Here is an 18,959-nt window from a genome sequence, read left to right as displayed (position 1 = left end):
GTTGGGAACCACTGGCATATGGTATAAACAAGGTCATGGAAGTGTTTTATTGAGCAGCACAGGGTTAACAGGCAATCATTGCATGTTTTAATGATGTTCATTGACATATTTTGAAATACTTTAGCCATAACACCAAGGTTAATAGTGATTCATAACAGGCTTTAATGAATGTCATCGTAAGTGGTACCATCTCTACTAATTTCACTACTGTTATATTGGTTTAATATGCCTTTATCGATGTGGTGATACCCTAACCAAGGCCAGGAGGACTACCTTTTTAATATTAACACCTCCTTATACTGTGCCTAGTATAGATTGTGAATACAGTGTTCAGGGCTTACTAGGGATTCAAACGGTTTTGATGGAATCACCAAAGGTATTTTCATCTACCAAAATATGTAAATGATGCATAGTATTCGGTAGTGTGTGTAATATTATACTTTTCCTTTTTATAAGAAAAAGCACTGACTGGACAACAAATTATTGGGTGGTGTTGGTTGCGTACCTGCAGACTGGGATGCTAACCTACATCACCTCCTCTAAGTTGGCTTTGCTACCCTGACAAAAGTCCTATAATGGAGTACTTGGTCCCAGTAAAGGACTTATTACTTGTGAAGGACTCACATCCTTCACAACTAATAACCCAATTTCTTACAGTATCCGAAGACAATTACCTCTGTCTTGTTAGTATTTAACCTAAGGGAATTGGAGTTCCTCCATTGGGCCACCTAGGAGAGACAATTTTTGAACTGACTTTGTAGCCTGTCCAGATCACTGTCAGGTATACATATGATCTGGAAGTCATCTATGTAGATGAAGAACTTAAGATCATGTGATGCAGTTAGTTCAGCCATAGGGGACATCCACATGTTAAAAGGCATAGGGATAAGGAGGAACCCTGCATGTGTTCTTTTTAAAGGCAAAGCAAAAGGGGAAAAGGGTTAAGGTCTGGGTACGATCCTTGAGAAATTAAGTGAGCCAAGTATGAATTGTGTCTTTGACACCAGTATCACAGAACTGGTTTAAGAGGATGATGTAGACTACCATGTCAAAGATAGTAGAGAGATAAGTAGGATGAGAACAGCTTCTCCCCCAGATTTGAGAGTAATTCTGATGTCACTACACACTGATCAATATGGCTTCTGTGTGGACTAGTTTGAAACTGTGGAACCAGTATACATGCAATGATACACGGCCCACTCTCATGGTTTTATTCACCAATATACAATAATGTGGTAAATATATGGTCTTTAGAGCAGGCAGTAGTGTATTAAAACCACCCATCTCTTAGCACAGAAAACTGTTTTATCTTGGGCAAATTATACTGTCCGTGTGATTCTGCAACTTTGAGAATATTTGAGCATTTTGAAAAAGGCCTAAGGAAAAAATAAACACCAATACACATCCCCAATACAGAACACCAGCAGGGTTTGGATTCACACTTTCAGGTTTTTTTAAGGGCAAGTGGACACATTTTGTACATGTATCTCTAAAGCTGAGCATGTCCTTGAAGCCGCTAGTCTTGTACGAGGATGATTCCCAGCTTATTCTATCATTGTTTGCCAGGGAAAAGAAGGGCTCTGCCAGTTTAAAGAACTGTGGCCCGTGTTTATACTTTTTGACGCTAAACTGCGCTAACGCAGTTTAGCGTCAAAAAGTTTAGCGCCGGCTAACGCCATTCTGAAGCGCCATGCGGGCGCCGTATTTATTGAATGGCGTTAGCCGGCGCTAGCAGACCGGCGCTGCCTGGTGTGCGTGGAAAAAAAACACGTACACCAGGCAGCGCCGGCGTAGGGAAAAATGGCGTTAGGGCGTCTTAAAATGGTGCAAGTCAGGTTGACGCAAAAAAATCGCCTCCACCCGATTTGCGCCATTTTTAACGACGCCCAGACGCCATTTACATGACTCCTGTCTTACTAAAGACAGGAGTCATGCCCCCTTGCCCAATGGCCATGCCCAGGGGACTTATGTCCCCTGGGCATGGTCATTGGGCATTGAGGCATGTAGGGGGGCACAAATCAGGCCCCCCTATGCCAAAAAAATATATAAAAAAAATAAAATATTATACTTACCTGAACTTACCTGAATGTCCCTGGGATGGGTCCCTCCATCCTTGGGTGTCCTCCTGGGGTGGGCAAGGGTGGCAGGGGGGGTCCCTGGGGGCATGGGAGGGCAGCTGTGGGCTCATTTTGAGCCCACAGGTCCCTTAACGCCTGCCCTGACCCAGGCGTTAAAAAGAGGCGCAAATGCGGGGTTTTTTGCCCCGCCCACTCCCGGGCGTGATTTTTGCCCGGGAGTATAAATACGACGCATTTGCGTCGCAGTCATTTTTTTAGACGGGAACGCCTACCTTGCATCTCATTAACGCAAGGTAGGCGTTCACGCAAAAAAATGACGCTCTTTCCTCATACTTTGGCGCTAGACGCGTCTAACGCCAAAGTATAAATATGGCGTTAGTTTTGCACCGAATTTGCGTTAAAAAAAACGACGCAAATTTGGCGCAAACGGAGTATAAATATGCCCCTGTGTGCCTGCTGTCTCGAAACGGTTGCATTCAAGACATTGAAGTTGAAAGTTAATAAAACCGAAATTCTCTTGTTCTAAAAACATTTGCAAGAATGGGGTGGCCATTGGTAGCCCAACATGCTGGGATCACTCCTGAGCCCAAATCAATCGTTAAAAATGTGGGTCTCTGGATAGATAGCTCTATCTTTCAAGCCACAAGCTAAAGCTCTGACCTCGGGCTGTTTTAGCAAATTAAGAAGCCACAGAAGAATCTGGGTTTTTTTTTGCCCACAAGTGCGGAAGATGATCATCCAGACTTCAATCATCTTGCATCTAGATTACAGTAATATCTTGTATCTGGGCACCACTGGGTACGCCACAGCAGCAGCAGGCACACTGCGAAGCCCTGGCTGGGGCAGCCATGCACAGTATAAATTCTCTTAATATTGACATTGTACAGGATCCCTCCTGTGTCACACCTCCTTCCACCCAGCCACCAACAAGAACCTCTTTACAGTTTTACAGCTCATATAAAACTTAGAGACTGAGATTTGGGCACCCTGGTAAATCAGGTCGCCTGAGGTGCCCCTCCAAGAATCTGTAATCCTTCTCCTCTCTTAATTGTCCTGTAAGTGGACAGGAGCAGAACATTTGGTGCCCCTCAGCAGCTCATTTTGGGCGGCGACACAGACCACTTCAAGGAGAGCAAACCACAGAAAGCAGGGCTGTTCACCCTAACCTAATGCAGGAATGCTGGGAGGGGGCTTAATCACCAGTTCTTCCACTCTACGCCTAGGACCAGGGGAGAGCGGCAAGATGTTGCATTGGACCCTCACCTAGTGAAGGCTGCTTCACCATTTCTAAAATGTGCCATTCCTTGGCGCAGTGGTTTGCAACCTGACTTCTATGGAGCCCTACTTTATCAATACTGTAACCGGGGGACCCCCACTGAATCATTAGTGGACTCTGAGGAGCCCCAACTGAGTCATTACTGAAAGCTGTGGACCTAGTCTGTTAAAATTATTAAATATTCTAAGTAGTTGCAGACCCCCTGGGGAGGCTTCGCGGATCCCCAAGGGTCCCCGGACCACAGGTGCCTTAGTGCATTTGGGGCCGTTCCTTAGCTGATGTTCACTGCAGACTTACATCTTCTTTACCATAAGCCTTCAGCAGGTGTCAAGTGGGTTTCTAGCTTTATCAGCAGGCATGGAGGCAATCAGCAGATGGGTACTTCAGGTTGCAATCTGTTTAGGAACAAGGTTATATGCCGCAATGTTGGTCGTTATGATCTGTTGCCTGCTCGTATGTGGTACGACACACACTCAGCCAGAACTATGAGAGGCCATTATGTTGATGGAGTCTTCATTATAATTTTATTATAAACGAAATAATTATCCCAACGGAGTGGTTGGGATCATTTTTCCAGGTGCAGAGTGTGCCTGTTTCTCCTATTGTGTGAGAAAGGGCATTCGTTTGACAGTGTGGACTGGAAGGTCACTTTTCAGTACTAGGACGTGGCACAATTCAAGTAAAGACTAACATGGCCTTTGTGTAGTAGTCTTTGTAGTCTTGTAGTCTTTACAGTGTGGGGTGACCCAGGGACAGGCATAAATACAATCAAGTCTTCTTGGTTGTGGGGTGAGTGGGTCTCTTAAGATTAAGGTTAGTGAGCGGAGGCGGGGGCAGCAGCGGCAGCAAGGCGTGGCAGGATGGAGTAGCAGAGTAGCGGGAATGAGGCAGCAACATTTTGAGGCTTGCCTTTAGCTGCTGGAGTACATAATATCCGTGTTTGAATTTATGTGCAGTGGATGTGGGACTTCTCACTGTGGCCCCTTCACTTACCTCCTCTGAAGATGGGGGGCAAGTCTGTAGTGCCTATAAGTGGGTGCTAAGCCAGGTGAGTATGCAGTTTCACCATCCCTGCCGCTGCCCTAACATTGATTCATTTATTTATCTCTGGCACCGCAACCTTAGGCGGAAGCAGGAGCTTCGAGAGGGGTGTCAAACTTCATTGCGAGTGGGAGGATTCAAGTGATGTTTCTCTCCTCTCTATCCTAAGAGTGTCTCAGATGTGGGGAAAGGATTGTTTGAGGCTGCAGGAGACTTTGTGCGGTATAGAGGGCCTTGGCATTGCAGCTTCTCTCTGGCTCATCCAGGACTTACATGCCTGGGCATACTTAATCAGCCATCTTGTGGAGTTTCCAACTGCAAGAGAGGCAGCCACTAGTATGCATACATTTGATGAGTGCTTCCTTGAGAGGGTCACATCAATTCTTTCATTTGCGTGGTAGTACGCAGTAAGGTTGAGGAAGCAGTGCAGAGCATCCATCAATTTACCATCTTAATGGACAATTTATGGGGTTTTCCAGAGACAGTGAAGTAGACAGGTCTCCACCCTCAGCAGGTGGCCGCAGTGTGCAAGGTCTAAGATAGTTGTGCACAACTTAGGGATGGTTTGTGGGGCCTTGACAGCAGGTCAGATGTCCAGGTACCTCACTTTATTTCTGCAGTGATATGGGTCTCTTTCTGCGCCATCACATTTGAGGTGCACCATCACGTGTGAGGCCCCAAAGCCATGTGGGGATGCACATTGCTCACTTTTCTAGATGGTCAGCTCCTGTGATGGGGAGAGATGGCACAAGGGTCGAGGTACATGTGATGATACAGGAGATCCGGGAAGGTCCACATTGGCAGCAGACATCACTGCAGCATTGAATGTGACCACTGAGCATAGGTGAACACGGACCTCAGGCTAGATAGGTAGTGATAGGCTCAGGGTTTCCTGGTGGCACTCTCTCTTTTCACATGTGGATGAGTCTTTTCCAACAACCCAGTTGCAGCAGGGGTGCTGGAATGGCTAACAGAGTAAGTATGCCTCCTCCGCTGAAGCCCATATAGCAGCATCAGTGCTGAGGACAGGACCTGTCATACCTGTGGGCAGGTCAATGTGTCCAATGATGGCACAGCACACCATCTACACGGGGCAAAGACAGAGCAGAAGCATCATAGAGAGATCAGCAGTCACACAAGAAGGGAGACATTACCGTGTGGGAGCTGAGGTACCCCAGTTGGTATCAGACTGCATCCTGGCTAGGGCTATATTGGTATGCTTTGTCCGACATCCCTCATCACCAATTTTAAGTTGGGTGGTGGCATAACATAGAAAGACAAGGATAGCAAACTGGGTAGTAACTCATACGTTTATGAGTATTCACCAAAAACCTGCAAGCACTCTTAAACAATCTGCAAATATTCAACAACAATCTGCAGAGTTACACATCCTTGAAAAAGACAGATTTACTGCTGTTATTGGCAGGAGTAAGTGTGTTTCCAGCAAGGTGTGTTTTCCAATATGGGGGCATAAATTGAGGTTTTTCATAGGCAAAAATACTTTCCATGTGCTGAAACAAATAAAACCAATGTCAAAAGCAGAAATACACTTTATTGTTCAATGTACACTGTACACCTACCACAATTTCCTCTGCAGAAGACCACATTGGGTGGCCAATGAAATATATGACATGAAGGCTTCAAATATAGGGTATACCTGAGAAGCAAAAGTCAAACCTTTTGACCAATATTGTGAATCATGCTTGTAAATCCTACAATTGTGCTTCCCTGCCTAAGGAAATGGCTTTACATTTTCATTTTCCTGGATTGTGTTTCTATGTATTGGTGTTTCATCCATTTCATTTCCACCCTGCTGCATTCAAAGAGTTCCTAGAGTCTTTAGCATGGCATGAATATACCTTGCATGGATTCCAAAGAAAATCATAAGCACATTTATTGTGAGGGCATTACTATTCACCCAAGTACTTCAAACAAAAACATTTGCTCCTGAATTATAGCCACCAGCTATGGATGTATGTTTGTGCATTGTCGCATTCCTCCCAAAACACAGCAGATTTGCTCACTGAGATCATAGCTATTGCATCCTGGGTGAAATGACACCTAGGTTGTAATGTGTAGCCACTGGCATTACTGAGTGGAGATACAGCACTGCTTGATGTCCTTCTATTTATCCTTCCCTAGACAGCCTTTGGATTAGCAGATAACTTATTTTGCCTTTTTTTTTTAACATGCAAGGATCTTGCCATTAGGTTTAAGTCCCCACAGTAGTACATCTACCTACTATACATTTTGCAACAGTGATGACTTTATGAACCTTCCAAAACCCCAAAGTACAGTGCACAGGACAAATGAGATTCATCCTAATCCTACAATTCTAGGAGAAACCCCCTTTCGGGGGTTAAGATATAAAAGGTCTGAGGGAATGGCTCAGCTGAAAAAAATGTTGGCACTACACAGCTCACCCTAGTGCTTTTTCTTAATGGCATCATTTGCTGAGATAGGCCAAACAGTGCAGAAGCTGTGCTGCCTTTTAGCAAGCCTTGACGTACGGGAAGCTCAGTCTCCCACTCTCACAAGGTAACTTCAGTATCTATAGCCTTACTTGGCTGCAAGCTCCTGCCAACACAAACTTAATTTGATGTAATTCCTTAAATATTCTTTTGGGTAAAAAGGCACATACAGCCTTGGAAAATGAAAAAAAAACATCTAAGCAGCATTAGTAAACCAGAATGTTGAGAGCTCAATAGAAGACAATGAGCAGTTATGGTCTACAAACCATGATAAGCACTGGGATAGGCCCTGTGTAGTCAACTTCCCAATGTCCAACACTCTGACTCTATCCGGTCCCTGCTTCTCACACAGACTGCATAGATTGCACTGGAGAATGAGAGAGTCAGAGGCTGTAGAGGAGTGCACACCATGAGCATTCCCCGACCTTCCTCCTTTTGTGATCTAGGTCACTGGAGCCTTGGAAGGCGAAACGGTGGAATATTCCTCAACTTTTATCTCCTTCTCCTCTGCCAAAAAAAGAAAAAGTTTGCCGGAGAATCTTTGGCTGACTTCTGCCTACTTCCACAGCTTCTGCCATGTGCAGTGGCAACTGTCAGGTACGCACATAGCTGGATCTGTGAAAAGCACTCAAGCCTTGGACGCATAAACCTCTCTATCTCCCAGAAGACTATTTTTAAACAAGACTTTCCGTACTCATGTAGTGGAATTTTCTAGTAGTCTTATAGTCAGTCCTAGTTGGCTATACTGGCCAAAAAAGGTACGCTGTCCTGTTGTAGACCCTTGCCTTTGGTTCAAACCTATAGCACTGTTTTGGGTCTTTCATGGCTGGTATAGCCTGCTCCTCTGGGCAGAAGGCTATGTTACAATTTATGGTAGGAACATATGGCCTGTAATATGCAAAGAAGTGTGACCCAAAACAGAAATGATGTTTTAAGCTGTTCTACCATCTTATCACTGTTCGTGCATGATAGTTCCTTTGTCATGTACATTATCTAAATGCCCATGTGCCTAACTTGTTCAATTTCCAGAGCAACCCAACTCTGGCAGTTGAGTTGCATTATCTGTGTATCTACCCAACCTCCTGTATGAAACACTTTTGATTTATCCTGCAGATGTTATTAGTTTCTAAAGTTGATTACAGGTTCTAAATATATTTTAAAACAAAGGTAATACCACTGGAAGATGATTAAAAACTGTAAACTTCACACTTGTATAGCGCACTACTCACCCGTTAGGGTCTCAAGGCGCTGTACACATACTGCTGTGGAACCCCTCCTGGCTTTTCTCTGTGAGGCACCCACTCCTGGATAGCCCCAGGGTAAAGCCAGGCATCCAAGCGCTGTGAGGGCCGTTGTGGAAATTAAGCAAGCTATTGCCCAGAGTTACAGAGTGGGACCCATTAATTAGATGAGGCACCGAGGCGAGAATTATCTGGTCCAAGGGAATTGAGCCTAAGACCCACCGAGGTAGGAATTGAACCCTGGTCCCGGGCCAGATCTCTGCATCAGGGTCTGCCGCTCTAACCATTGTGCCACACTTCTCTAAAGAGTGCCACACTAAATCATGCAAATGTGGGGCCTAGGCTTGGCCGAGCATGGGGGTGAGGGGCAAGACACACTTCGCCCAGGCTCCAGACCCCCATGGCCTATACATTGTGATCTATGGCACCAGGGATGAGACATCTAGCCTCTAAATGTCAGGCCGAGTCCCCTCGGATACCTCAGTGGCTACTGCGAAACTTATTCCTACCTCGTTAGCAGCAGGACCTCCGTGATGACCCGGCTCAAGGTTGCAGTGCTGCCATCTTGCTACATAATGTCGGTCTTTACTAGCCCCAGCAACTCATCACCATGAGCTGATAGACTACTGCCAGCCTGTTTTGGGGACCAACTTGGCATTCTGCTCCCCCAGCTGTTGAAATCCCGCTGCAGCTACCGCCCTTGAACGTCTGGAAACCCGGTAGGCAAAGTCCCACCATCTTGGTATGAGCACGGATGAATAAGGATGCTGCTGGCCCCGCAGCTTTACAGACATCACTGCACCGCAATGGAGAATGCCGGGCCATGCTTGCCAGCAGCAAAGAGAGGGCCCTACCGATGACTGGCTGCACAGGAGGCGGGTTCTTCCCACCCCACCTACCTGCATTGCAACCTCTGGCAGAGGCTTGGAAGCGCAAGGCCCTGGGAGTACTGCGAAGTGCAGAGTACCATAGAGGTCCGGCCCCACAAGACCTTGCAGGTGAGGAAAGTCACGGGGTGCCCACGCAGCCCCCTGCCGGACTTCTTCATTGTGCCTGCCCCACTGCCTAAGCTCTGTGCCTGGAGACAGACTGTGTTGTGCCCCAAGGGCCCCCAATATGAAAATTGAAAGGTTCTTCTCAGGGACTGCATGGAGGCCCTTGTAAGCGGGGTGGTGCTTTGGAGGACACTTCAGATATAATCCTCATCTAGCAGGGAACCTCTCCACAGCACAGCTGGGGGACTCCAATCCAGCGTGCTGTGCGGGGGCTGGCACCAGATGGCAGTCCTCTTTGTAAGCTGGTCATTTGTCTCCCTATCACAATTTGCGACCGCCCTGGGCCACAGAGAGTTGCTTGCTTGTGCTGCCGGACCTCTACAGTGTTATAGACAGCGACCCTTGAGGTGCTTATTCATTAGGTCTCTTCTGCATCGCTCACCCTAGAGCACAGCCTCTCCCCCCTTGTTTGCAGCACACTTTAGGGGGTGGGACCTGAGGGCACCCCCATCATCCGCATCAGCCACCTCTACCACCCCAGGACGCAAACGTGCGTTTTGGATCCCAGCAGGTTGGGTGCACGCTCTGCTTCGCAGTAGAGGCATAACCCTGTCTCCCACCAGTCCCTACCCGTCTACTTGTCACTGCTGCTGGAGACCCACTGGACTGTGTACTGCGGGCGAACCATGACCCCAGATTGCTACGTCTTGTCATGCCACGGCAAAACAGCAAAGGACACATCAGGTGGTCCCTACAAGGAAGTACATGTAACCTCCCTGTGGAATAAAACTCCTCCGACACCTTCCTCTGATGCCCCTATGGAGCTGCTCCAGGGATGGCCGCCCCATGCCTATTACACAGCCTATATGGACAACTTTCTCCAGGAACTTTTCATCAAAATGTTCTCCTTCAAGACTAAGTTTAAGTCCTGTATCCATGACCTCAGACACAATGTTGATGGGCTAGGAGAGTGAGTAAATGATCTCGAACAAACAATTGACTCTCACACTGAGGACCAAGAAGCTCTCTGGCACAGGGTTGCGTCACTGGAAGAATAGCAAATCGAGCTGCAACTTAAGGAAGAAGACCTTGAAAACAGGAATCGGAGGAACAACATTTGCATTTGGTGGATACCCAGGGCCCTTGAAGGCATGGACATACTGATCTTCAATACTGAACTACTCCATGCCATTTGTGATGATGTTGATGCTTCCCCCCCTGCATTGGACAGAGTGCACCAAGTGTCGCCGGCCCTGGGACGTCCTGATGCGGCCTCCCACACCTTAACACAGGAGCACTTTTTTTTACCAAAAAGGAAGCAATTCAACAGGCAGCCTGTAAGAAGGCAAACTTATTGTTTAGGGGTCATACTTTTTCAAGACCTGGCACTTACTACATTCCGACATTGCAGAGACTTTAGGCCTATTATTACTAGACTCCAAAAGCCTAACATTAGCTACCAGTGGGGGCACCCCTTTGCCATCAAACATTGGATCATACGATTATTGAAAGTGGCTCAGAAACTCCTAAATCTGCAACCAAACTCACTGGATGCTAACCTCGCTCCCACACTCTATCACTCATGCCATCCCATGACCTGCATGGTCTTCAGTGAAATCCAGGGGCTCAGCTAATCACAATAAAGAACTCATATCTCCCAAAGCCAAGAAGGATATTGTACAGTACCTTCACAACCTTGAAAGAAGCTTGTCTCCCGTTCCTGTTCCCTTGATCTCTAGCTCTGTCTAGGACTGGTACAAACTGAGCTCATCTCCATATATTGACCAATTTGGAACAGCACAATTTTATGCTCCCCTAATGGTGCACTTCCAAAATCTTATAGACAATCTGTACCTTTATGTATCTGACCCCTAGATGAAGGGCCTAGAGCCTGCTTGCTGGCCCATAGGTTATTGCATCTGACTGCCCAGGCAATCCATCATAATGATGACACAAATCTCTTCTGACACTGAAGCCTGCCTTTGTATATCCACGGCTTGGTCTGCATCCTGGCCACTGTTGACTGTGGGGGTCTGTGATGCTGAGGCCTTCTCGGTACTTGTTGTACCATCATGTGGCTCAAACCTTAGGGGAATGACTTCCCCAGTTTGACGCGTGTGAAAATTCTCTTGTCATCAGATGTCTTGGCCCCGTTGGCCTCCTATTGTTTGTGTTGTTAAGCCAGTCTTTCCCCTTCCTTAGGCCAACTGAAACTCTGGAAAGACCCCACTGTACATCCCCCTTCCCTTATACAGATTCCTTACCCATATGCCCCCTTATGACAGCTAGAATGCTCACAATCCTCGACCCATTTTCTTGGCTGGGCCCCAGGCCCTATGCTGGAGCATGCCCCCTGTGTGGGAGGCGAGTGCCTCCCTAGTGTTTCTTGGAAGTGCTGCCTTCCTAAACATCCTTCCCCACTATCATGGCCAACCTACTTTGACCCCACTTATTGTTCCCCACTTCATGTACTAAGCTGCTCTCACTCAACATACGGGGTCTCTATGCACCTAATAAATGAAAGCACATATGGTGCCACCTTCTTATACAAGCCCCCAATGCCATCTTCTTGCAAGAAACCCACCTCCTACAACAGGATGTCTCCTGTGTGTCCCATCGTAGATATCCAATTTGCCACTGGGCATGCACCTCGACTAAAACAACTGGGGTTGCAATCCTCTGCATGTCCACTTTCTGCTACAAAATACTGTGGATGGTATGCGATGGTGAGGGCCGGTTCCTGAAACTGACAGTTCAACGTGGTTCACGACCCCTTACTATTCTGAATATCTATGCTCCCAGTCATGCACAAGACACATACATTAGGTCTCTCATACAGGAACAGCTGGCAGGGGAGTAGGGAGAGCTAGTAGTTGGGGGGGACATTAACTTGGTCTGGGACCCAGAACTTGAGCTGCCTCTTTTCAGGGGACCAGGGCTATATCTGATGCTCTCAAACATGATCTTAATAAATTAGGCTCAATAGACGCTTGATGCTAGAAGCACCCCGAAACCCGTGACTACTCCTTTTATTCTCATATCCACAACCCCTACTCTTGTATCGACTAGCTCCTCCTAACTCCCCCTTACTATGGGACCTTGACACAGCTACATTTTCTGACATATCCAGTCCACATTATGCCCACTTAGAATTAACGTGGACTGGCACTGCGAACACAGCTCAGGCCTACACATGCTGGCATCTTCCCCCACACTTGTTGAGCGATCCCATGGATGCCGAGGACATTCAGAAAGAGATAATACATTACTTGAGTCCAATTCACACCCAGAAATCACAGGTCATACACTGTGGGATGGCTTCAAAGCGACGATAAAAGGATCTATATCTTCTATAGTAATCGCTTGGGAAGCTTGATAGGTTGAGACAGGACTGACAGATGATATTAAGGCACTGGTACGCGTCGACCATTCAGCTCCGTCCAAATGCAACAAGCGGTGATAAGCTATACGCGGTCAGCTACAGACACACCATACTAGCAGGGCGGAACGATCATTGCTTGCCCTGAAACAGAAATACTATGAAGGAGGGAACAAGGTGGGGACTCTCTTGACGTGTAGATTATGGCAACAATATACACACTCCGACTTAGCTAAGATACAGTGCAGAGATGGCACTAGGGCCATTTCAGAGGATGCTAAACAACAGGCATTCCAAGACTTTTGTTACACCGCGGGTCAAGGTACGGCATGCAGTGCTACCATCGTAACTGCTGTGCATTGCAGCACTGCCTGCAGTGCTTCCCTCTTCCTTTCAGGCACGCCGTAGTTCTATGCAGCGGCCTGCCGTGACCATTTTGGTATCGCGGATACGACCCGCGACACCTGTTTCTTTTCTATTTCGGGCGTGGCGGCCCGTGGTTGCTGACATTTACAAGTTCGCCGCGGTTCTAGTTGTGGAGCTGCGGCTTTCCATATAATTATCACTGGTTCCTGACTCTCCTACCTGATCATTCTTGTACCAGGGTGCCATGTTCCTGTAGGTCTTCTTCCCATGCTCCTCTACCCTGTTGCCAGTATGCTTAGGGAAGGGTTTTTCTTGTACCAATCCAAACTGGTGTTTCTCCCCATCTCTTTCATTGTTGTTTCTCTACCCAAGATGGAGGTTCCTTCTTCCTGTTGCATCACTTCCTGATTGTGGGTGCATAAGGGGCTGAATCTTTTCTTTCTTTGCGTTGCAACACTTCCTGCTTCTGCTGTTGTGTCCTTGCTGCTGTTGGAGGTTTCTGCTCCAGTTGGGTGCTGTTTCACTTCCTGGTTTCCATCCTGTTCCTATTTTCGGAGTCCTTGGAGTCTGTATCCTCTGTTGTTGTCTTTCGGTCTTCTTCTTTGAGCTTCCTCTTCGCCTCCTCTCATCCTGGAGTTCCCACTTGCAGCAAGAGGTATTTTTTCCTTGTGGTTTTTCTCTTTGGGACTCCTTCTGGAAGGCACAGTCTGCAGCACTGTGGCTACCGGAAAGGGTGCCCTTAACTCAGACAGACCAGGACCATCAAGAACGGAGGCCAAACTTCTTCTCAGCCTACCAAAGGTGGTAAGAGAGGCTCTAAACATGACAACGTCTACTGCACCCTCTATAAAGGGGATGATGCCTCCCAAGCCATCATAGATGCTTACCTAGCGGACTGCTGGTGGGACTGACTTGACCCCCTCCACTCTGAACTGGTTGAGACTCCCTTTACTCTACAGGAGTTGCAATGCGCTCTTCCCTTAAGGAAAACCCCCGACCCAAATGGCCTTCCTTTGACTTTCTATAGGAAATACTTTCTCCAATTGCAGGACCATATGCTGGCACTTTTTAACTCATTAAATTGGAAATGGGTCTCACCTCAACCATTTCGGAGGTGAAGCCAACTCTGATTCCAAAGCTCGGTAAGGACCCCTACCTCTGCGCCACCGAGCGCCCTAATACACCTTTAAACACGCATGCCAAGATTTTTACTAAAATCCTGGTGAACAGATTGGAGAGATATCTTCCAGGCCTGATTAAGCCTCATCAGGTTGGCTTCATACACAATAGGCAGGTAGCGGACAACATCCGCTGCATTGCTCATTTAGTGGAAAAATCTAATTGCCATGGTATACCCTCTTGCCTTCTTTCTATGGATGCAGAGAAGACAATGACAGAGTCAGCTGATCCTTTCCATGAGTGGCCCTTCATAAGACTGGCATCGGTCTGACAATGATTTGTTAAATAATAGCCTCCTACACAGCCGCACAGTTATGATTCATGTTAATGGCCATTCTTCACATCCCATCCCTCTGGGAATGGGTACCAGGCACGGCTCTCTGCTTTCGCCATTATTCTTTGCCTTAGCAGTTGAGCCACTGAAAAATAATATCAGTCAGGCAGAAGACATAATGTGCATCTCCTTTGGAGGCTGCACCAATAAGACAGATCTGTTTGCCGACGACCTTCTGCTCACACTCACTTGGCCTGAGACCTCTCTCTCAGCCACAGTGCGAACAGTGCATTTGAGAAAGCCTTAGGGTTTAAGATGAACTTGACTAAGGGCCTGACTTCGATCTTGGTGGTAACAGCCCTACCATTGACTTTTCAACTGAATACCCATCTGCTGCTGCAACGATCCGCACGCCATATTTAGCTGTTGGTGGTCCCATAGACAAAAGCCTGCCTTCAAACCGGCAAGAAATACCACCTGTGTCAAGGGTGCATTAGGGAAAAGTGGCTGACGGAGGAATCCCAGACACCCTTCCCACTGTGTAGATTTGGATGTGCCTTACCGCCAAGAAAAAGGTGGCAGTCTGATCTCCATGTTTGACTTGGCGGATTTGGGAGGGGAAGAGGTGAAAACTCATATGTTTTCCACATTCCACCCCTGTCTTTGACTGGACATGACTGAACAAAAACCTGCCATCGCTGCTGCCACTGACCCACGAAGAAAATACGACCCCCCATCACTGGACTCAAAAGTAGGGACACACTCATTCCCTGAGTACATTGGGTAGGCACTGCATGGGAGGTTGAGGCTACTGCAGGTATATACATGTCACAGTAATTTTTTTTATCACTGTGACATGCATATGTGGGATACACAATGGTGTCACACATGGCTGGGGACACACTGGCACAACAAGCATGTTGCACACATAGACAACTGTCATTGTGGTGTCATCATTCATTGCTAAATGAATGACAGTACCTCAATGACAGTACACTCACACTAGACAACGGTGTTCATTTGTGTGCATTGCAAGAGGACCTATACGGGTAGGTTTGTGCTATTATGTGCATGTGTGCAACTACGTGTGTGGGGGATGTCTCGTTCAGGTGAATGGAGCAGGAGTGGATGGTGTGGTTGTGTCTGTATGTGTCTCATTTGCATGAGAGACTGATGTTGCTGTGTATGTTGTGTTGCTGTGTGACAAATTCAGGTGAGTGTTGTGTGTTGGTCGTTGTCATGCTGTGTGTAGTGCTTTTGTGCAAGTGTGTGCAGCTGAGTGTGTAGTTGTGTTGGTTGTTGTGTCGTATGTGGGTGTAGTGTAAATAGTGTGTGTATGTTGTGTCATGGATGTATCTCAATGTGTGTTTTTGTCATGTACAGGTTGTGTTGTGTTGGAATGGCAATGGGTTATTGTGTGAATGTGGTGTGTTGTGTAGTGTAGGGGTACACAAATGGCTAAGGGACAGTGTGTGTGTGTCACTTACCTCTCTTCCATAGCCCCTGCCATTGTACAAAGTCCATTGGGATCTGCCACCGCCTCCCTCCGTCAGCAATCCGATGCTAGTTAATCGGCTTGTAGAACTGTAACATCTAAATACTGTGGGCGTAATACAGTTGGCTTGATGGTCTTTTCGGGTCTGCTGTCAAAGCGGCTTGGCGGTAATACAGCCAAGATTTAAATCAGGCGCTAAGTCTCAAGCTTTAAGCCTTAGGATCCCCAAGGCCGACCTCCTCGCATTGCAGGCCCTCACCCCTTTCCAATTGGCCCAACAATCCATAAAATACCTGGGGCTCAATTTAACCTCATCTTTAATGATCCTGGACACTGGCTAACTTGCCAGAGTATCGGAAATCTGTTTTAGCAGACCTTGGCTACTGGAAACCCTTGCAGGGATCCTTGTTAGGCCACCTTAATGCTGTTAAAATGTCCCTTCTTTCCAAAATTTTCTATCTCTTTCAAACATTGCCTACCCCCATCCCACAAGACGATATAATGAACCTCCAACTGGACATGCGTATCATTATCTGGGAGGGAAATGCCCTAGGTTCTCGTATACTGTACTGATGGTCCCCAGGGATCAGGAAGGGCCAGCTTGCCCCAAAGTCCTTGAATACTACTGCATGGCCCACCTAAGCTACATTTCAGAATGGGTCACTAGGGAAAGTGAGAAACATTGGTTTCAAAGGGACAAGGCGATGGCCTGTCGGCCCCTCTGAGATCTGGTGTGGCTTCCCCGATCTGCCAGGCTGAGAAGCGTATACATTGCAATTCTAATGAAAACGGTCCTGGAAATCTGGGACAAATTTGCACTGAAAAGAGGCCTCACCACCTTCCCCTCCCCAAATACCCCCTTAACGCTTAACCTTGACTTCACTCCTGCCCTACATTCCTTTGCTTGGTGGGGAGAAGGAGGAGACTGTTGTACTCTCAGAGACCTCTTCCAGGGTGACTATTTCAAGCCCTTCGCCAATGTAAGAAAGAATTCCATCTCCCTGAAGCAGCAAGGTTACAATAACGTCAGCTATGCCACCGGGCCCTCCGCCCCTCCAATGTTCAGGGAGCAACACAACAACTTACCCCTTTTGAAACTCTAGTTCGATTGTTTATCGGGCTGCGAATGTAGGAGGCTGGCCTGGTTTGTAGCGGGTGCCTTGGGTACTTACACCTTATACCAGGTCCAGTTATCCCTTATTAGTGAAGTAGTAGTGTTCTAGCAGCTTAGGCTGATAGAGGTAGCTATAGCAGAGCAGCTTAGGCTGAACTAGGAGACATTCAAAGCTCATGCAATACCACTTATAGTTACAAAGTACTTATACACAAGTAAAGACAATACTTAGTGTTACCAAAAATGAAGGTATTTATTTGGGTGACACAGTACCAAAAATATCTTAGAGACAATACTCCTTCTGGAGGTACGTATTATACACAATATATACACTACATACCAAAATTAGACAAGCAAATAGTCATAGAACAATGCAAACAGTAAGAAATGCTTTAGAATGCAATGGGAGAAAATAGGTCTAGGGCCAACACAAACCATATACTAAGAAAGTCGAATGCGAATCACGGATTCCCCCCTAGACAAGTGTAGTGTGTGCAGAATCGCTGGGAGAGTAAGAATACAGTAAAGGTAAGTAAATTACCCCACCCCAGAGCCCAGAAAAGCAGGAGTAAAGTACTGCAAGTTTCCTTAGGACACACTACACCTCGTTTTGGGGATTTTGCAGCAGCCAACCAAGTCTGCAAATAACAACTGCTGGATTATTGGACCTGAATACCTGCAAAGGAAGGGGTCCAAGTCCAGAAGTTGAAAGAAGTTCCAGGAAGGGCAGGAGCCCCTGCCAACCCAGACGAGGGAGCAAAAGAAGAGTCCCCGGTTAGTCGAAGACTGCAGGAATGCACCCTAGGAAGATGCCAACGGGTTCCTGCATGATGCAAAAGATGTCCCACGCCGTGAAGATCGTTGCAGATGAGATTTCGTGTTGGAAGCCACCAACAAGCCTTGGGTACCACAAAAGTGCATTTTGTGTCAAAATGGCGCTGGATGGACCCAGGAGGGACCTGGGGGCCTTAACTTTGTGTGAGGAGGAAGAGGGGCTTATCAGCACTTTAGACAGCCCTCAGAGTGCCAGCCAGCACTCCCAGTAGCCACAGGATCTGTGTTCAATGGAGGTGCAAAATGCGGTTGATGCAGCGCTACGAAAAAAGGTCCCACGCCGCCGGAGAACAACTCAGCAAGTTGAGCGTCACAGGATGGAGTGCTGGGGACCTGGGCCAGGCTGCACACCAAGGAATTCTGCAAAGAGTGCACAGAGGCCTCAGGAGGCGAATATGACACAGTACACAGGGGTACCATCGCTCTTGGGGAAGGCAAGGTCTTACCTCCTCCAAATTGCGCCAGCAGGACCTCAGGGCAGCCTATGTCGATGATGTCCGCCCTCTGTGTCCTTAGGAGCAAGCTTGTTGCTGTGCGAGGAGTCCCAGGGTACTGGTCGTTATCTTGGAAGGTGCCTGCTTGGAGCAGGGGAGTGTCTCCATGACTCCACAGGAGATTTATTCTGTCCTTCTGGTGCAGGATGAAGACAGGGAGTCCCCAGAGCATGCACACCATGGAAACTGTTGCAGTTGCTGACTTGGAGCTGAGGTTGCTGAAGAAAAGTGTCTCTTGTAGACACTTTGTTGCAGTTACAGCGTTTCTTGGAGCAGGCTGCGGTTGCTCAGAGGTCAGAAGAGTCTGAAGTTGTTGCAGAGGATTCCTGAAGGAAACTTGCAAGCAGAATCTGAAGAGAACCCACAGGAGAGACCCCAAATAGCCCTGAGAGTGGGATTGGCTACCTTATCAGCTAAGGACCTATCAGGAGGGTTCTCTGACGTCACCTGCTGGCACTGGCCACTCAGAGGCCTCCAGAGTGCCCCCACACCTTGCAAAGCAAGATGGCTGAAGTCTGGGACACACAGGAGGAGCTCTGGGCACCACCGCTGGGGTGGTGATGGATGGGGGGTGGTCACTCCCCTTTCCTTTGTCCAGTTTCCCACCAGAGCACGGGAGAAGGGGTTTCTGAACCAGTGTAGACTGGTTTATGCAAGAAGGGCACCATCTGTGCCCTTCAAAGCATTTCCAGAGACTGGGGGAGGCTACCCCTCCCCAGCCT

General features: G+C 47.5%; 1 protein-coding gene across 3 annotated transcripts in view; it reads right to left on the bottom strand.

The window, feature by feature from the left end:
* The window catches only part of LOC138304342 (zinc finger protein 436-like), a 119,632-nt gene extending 106,389 nt beyond the window's left edge, over window positions 1–13,243 (bottom strand). For 2 of the 3 annotated variants that reach the window (XM_069244312.1, XM_069244313.1), the window contains exon 1: window positions 13,067–13,232. In XM_069244312.1, the coding sequence (XP_069100413.1) occupies window positions 13,067–13,093 (27 nt within the window). In that variant the 5' untranslated portion in view covers window positions 13,094–13,232. Of the gene's footprint in view, window positions 1–13,066 lie in introns of all 3 variants that reach the window. The other variant, XM_069244311.1, reaches the window with a different exon arrangement.
* Between the last annotated feature and the right edge of the window lie 5,716 nt (window positions 13,244–18,959).

This window comes from Pleurodeles waltl, chromosome 7 (genome assembly GCF_031143425.1).
Source record: "Pleurodeles waltl isolate 20211129_DDA chromosome 7, aPleWal1.hap1.20221129, whole genome shotgun sequence".
Taxonomy (NCBI): domain Eukaryota; kingdom Metazoa; phylum Chordata; class Amphibia; order Caudata; family Salamandridae; genus Pleurodeles; species Pleurodeles waltl.
Note: the sequence above shows the minus strand (reverse complement) of the source record. Positions and strands in the feature narration are given on the sequence as shown.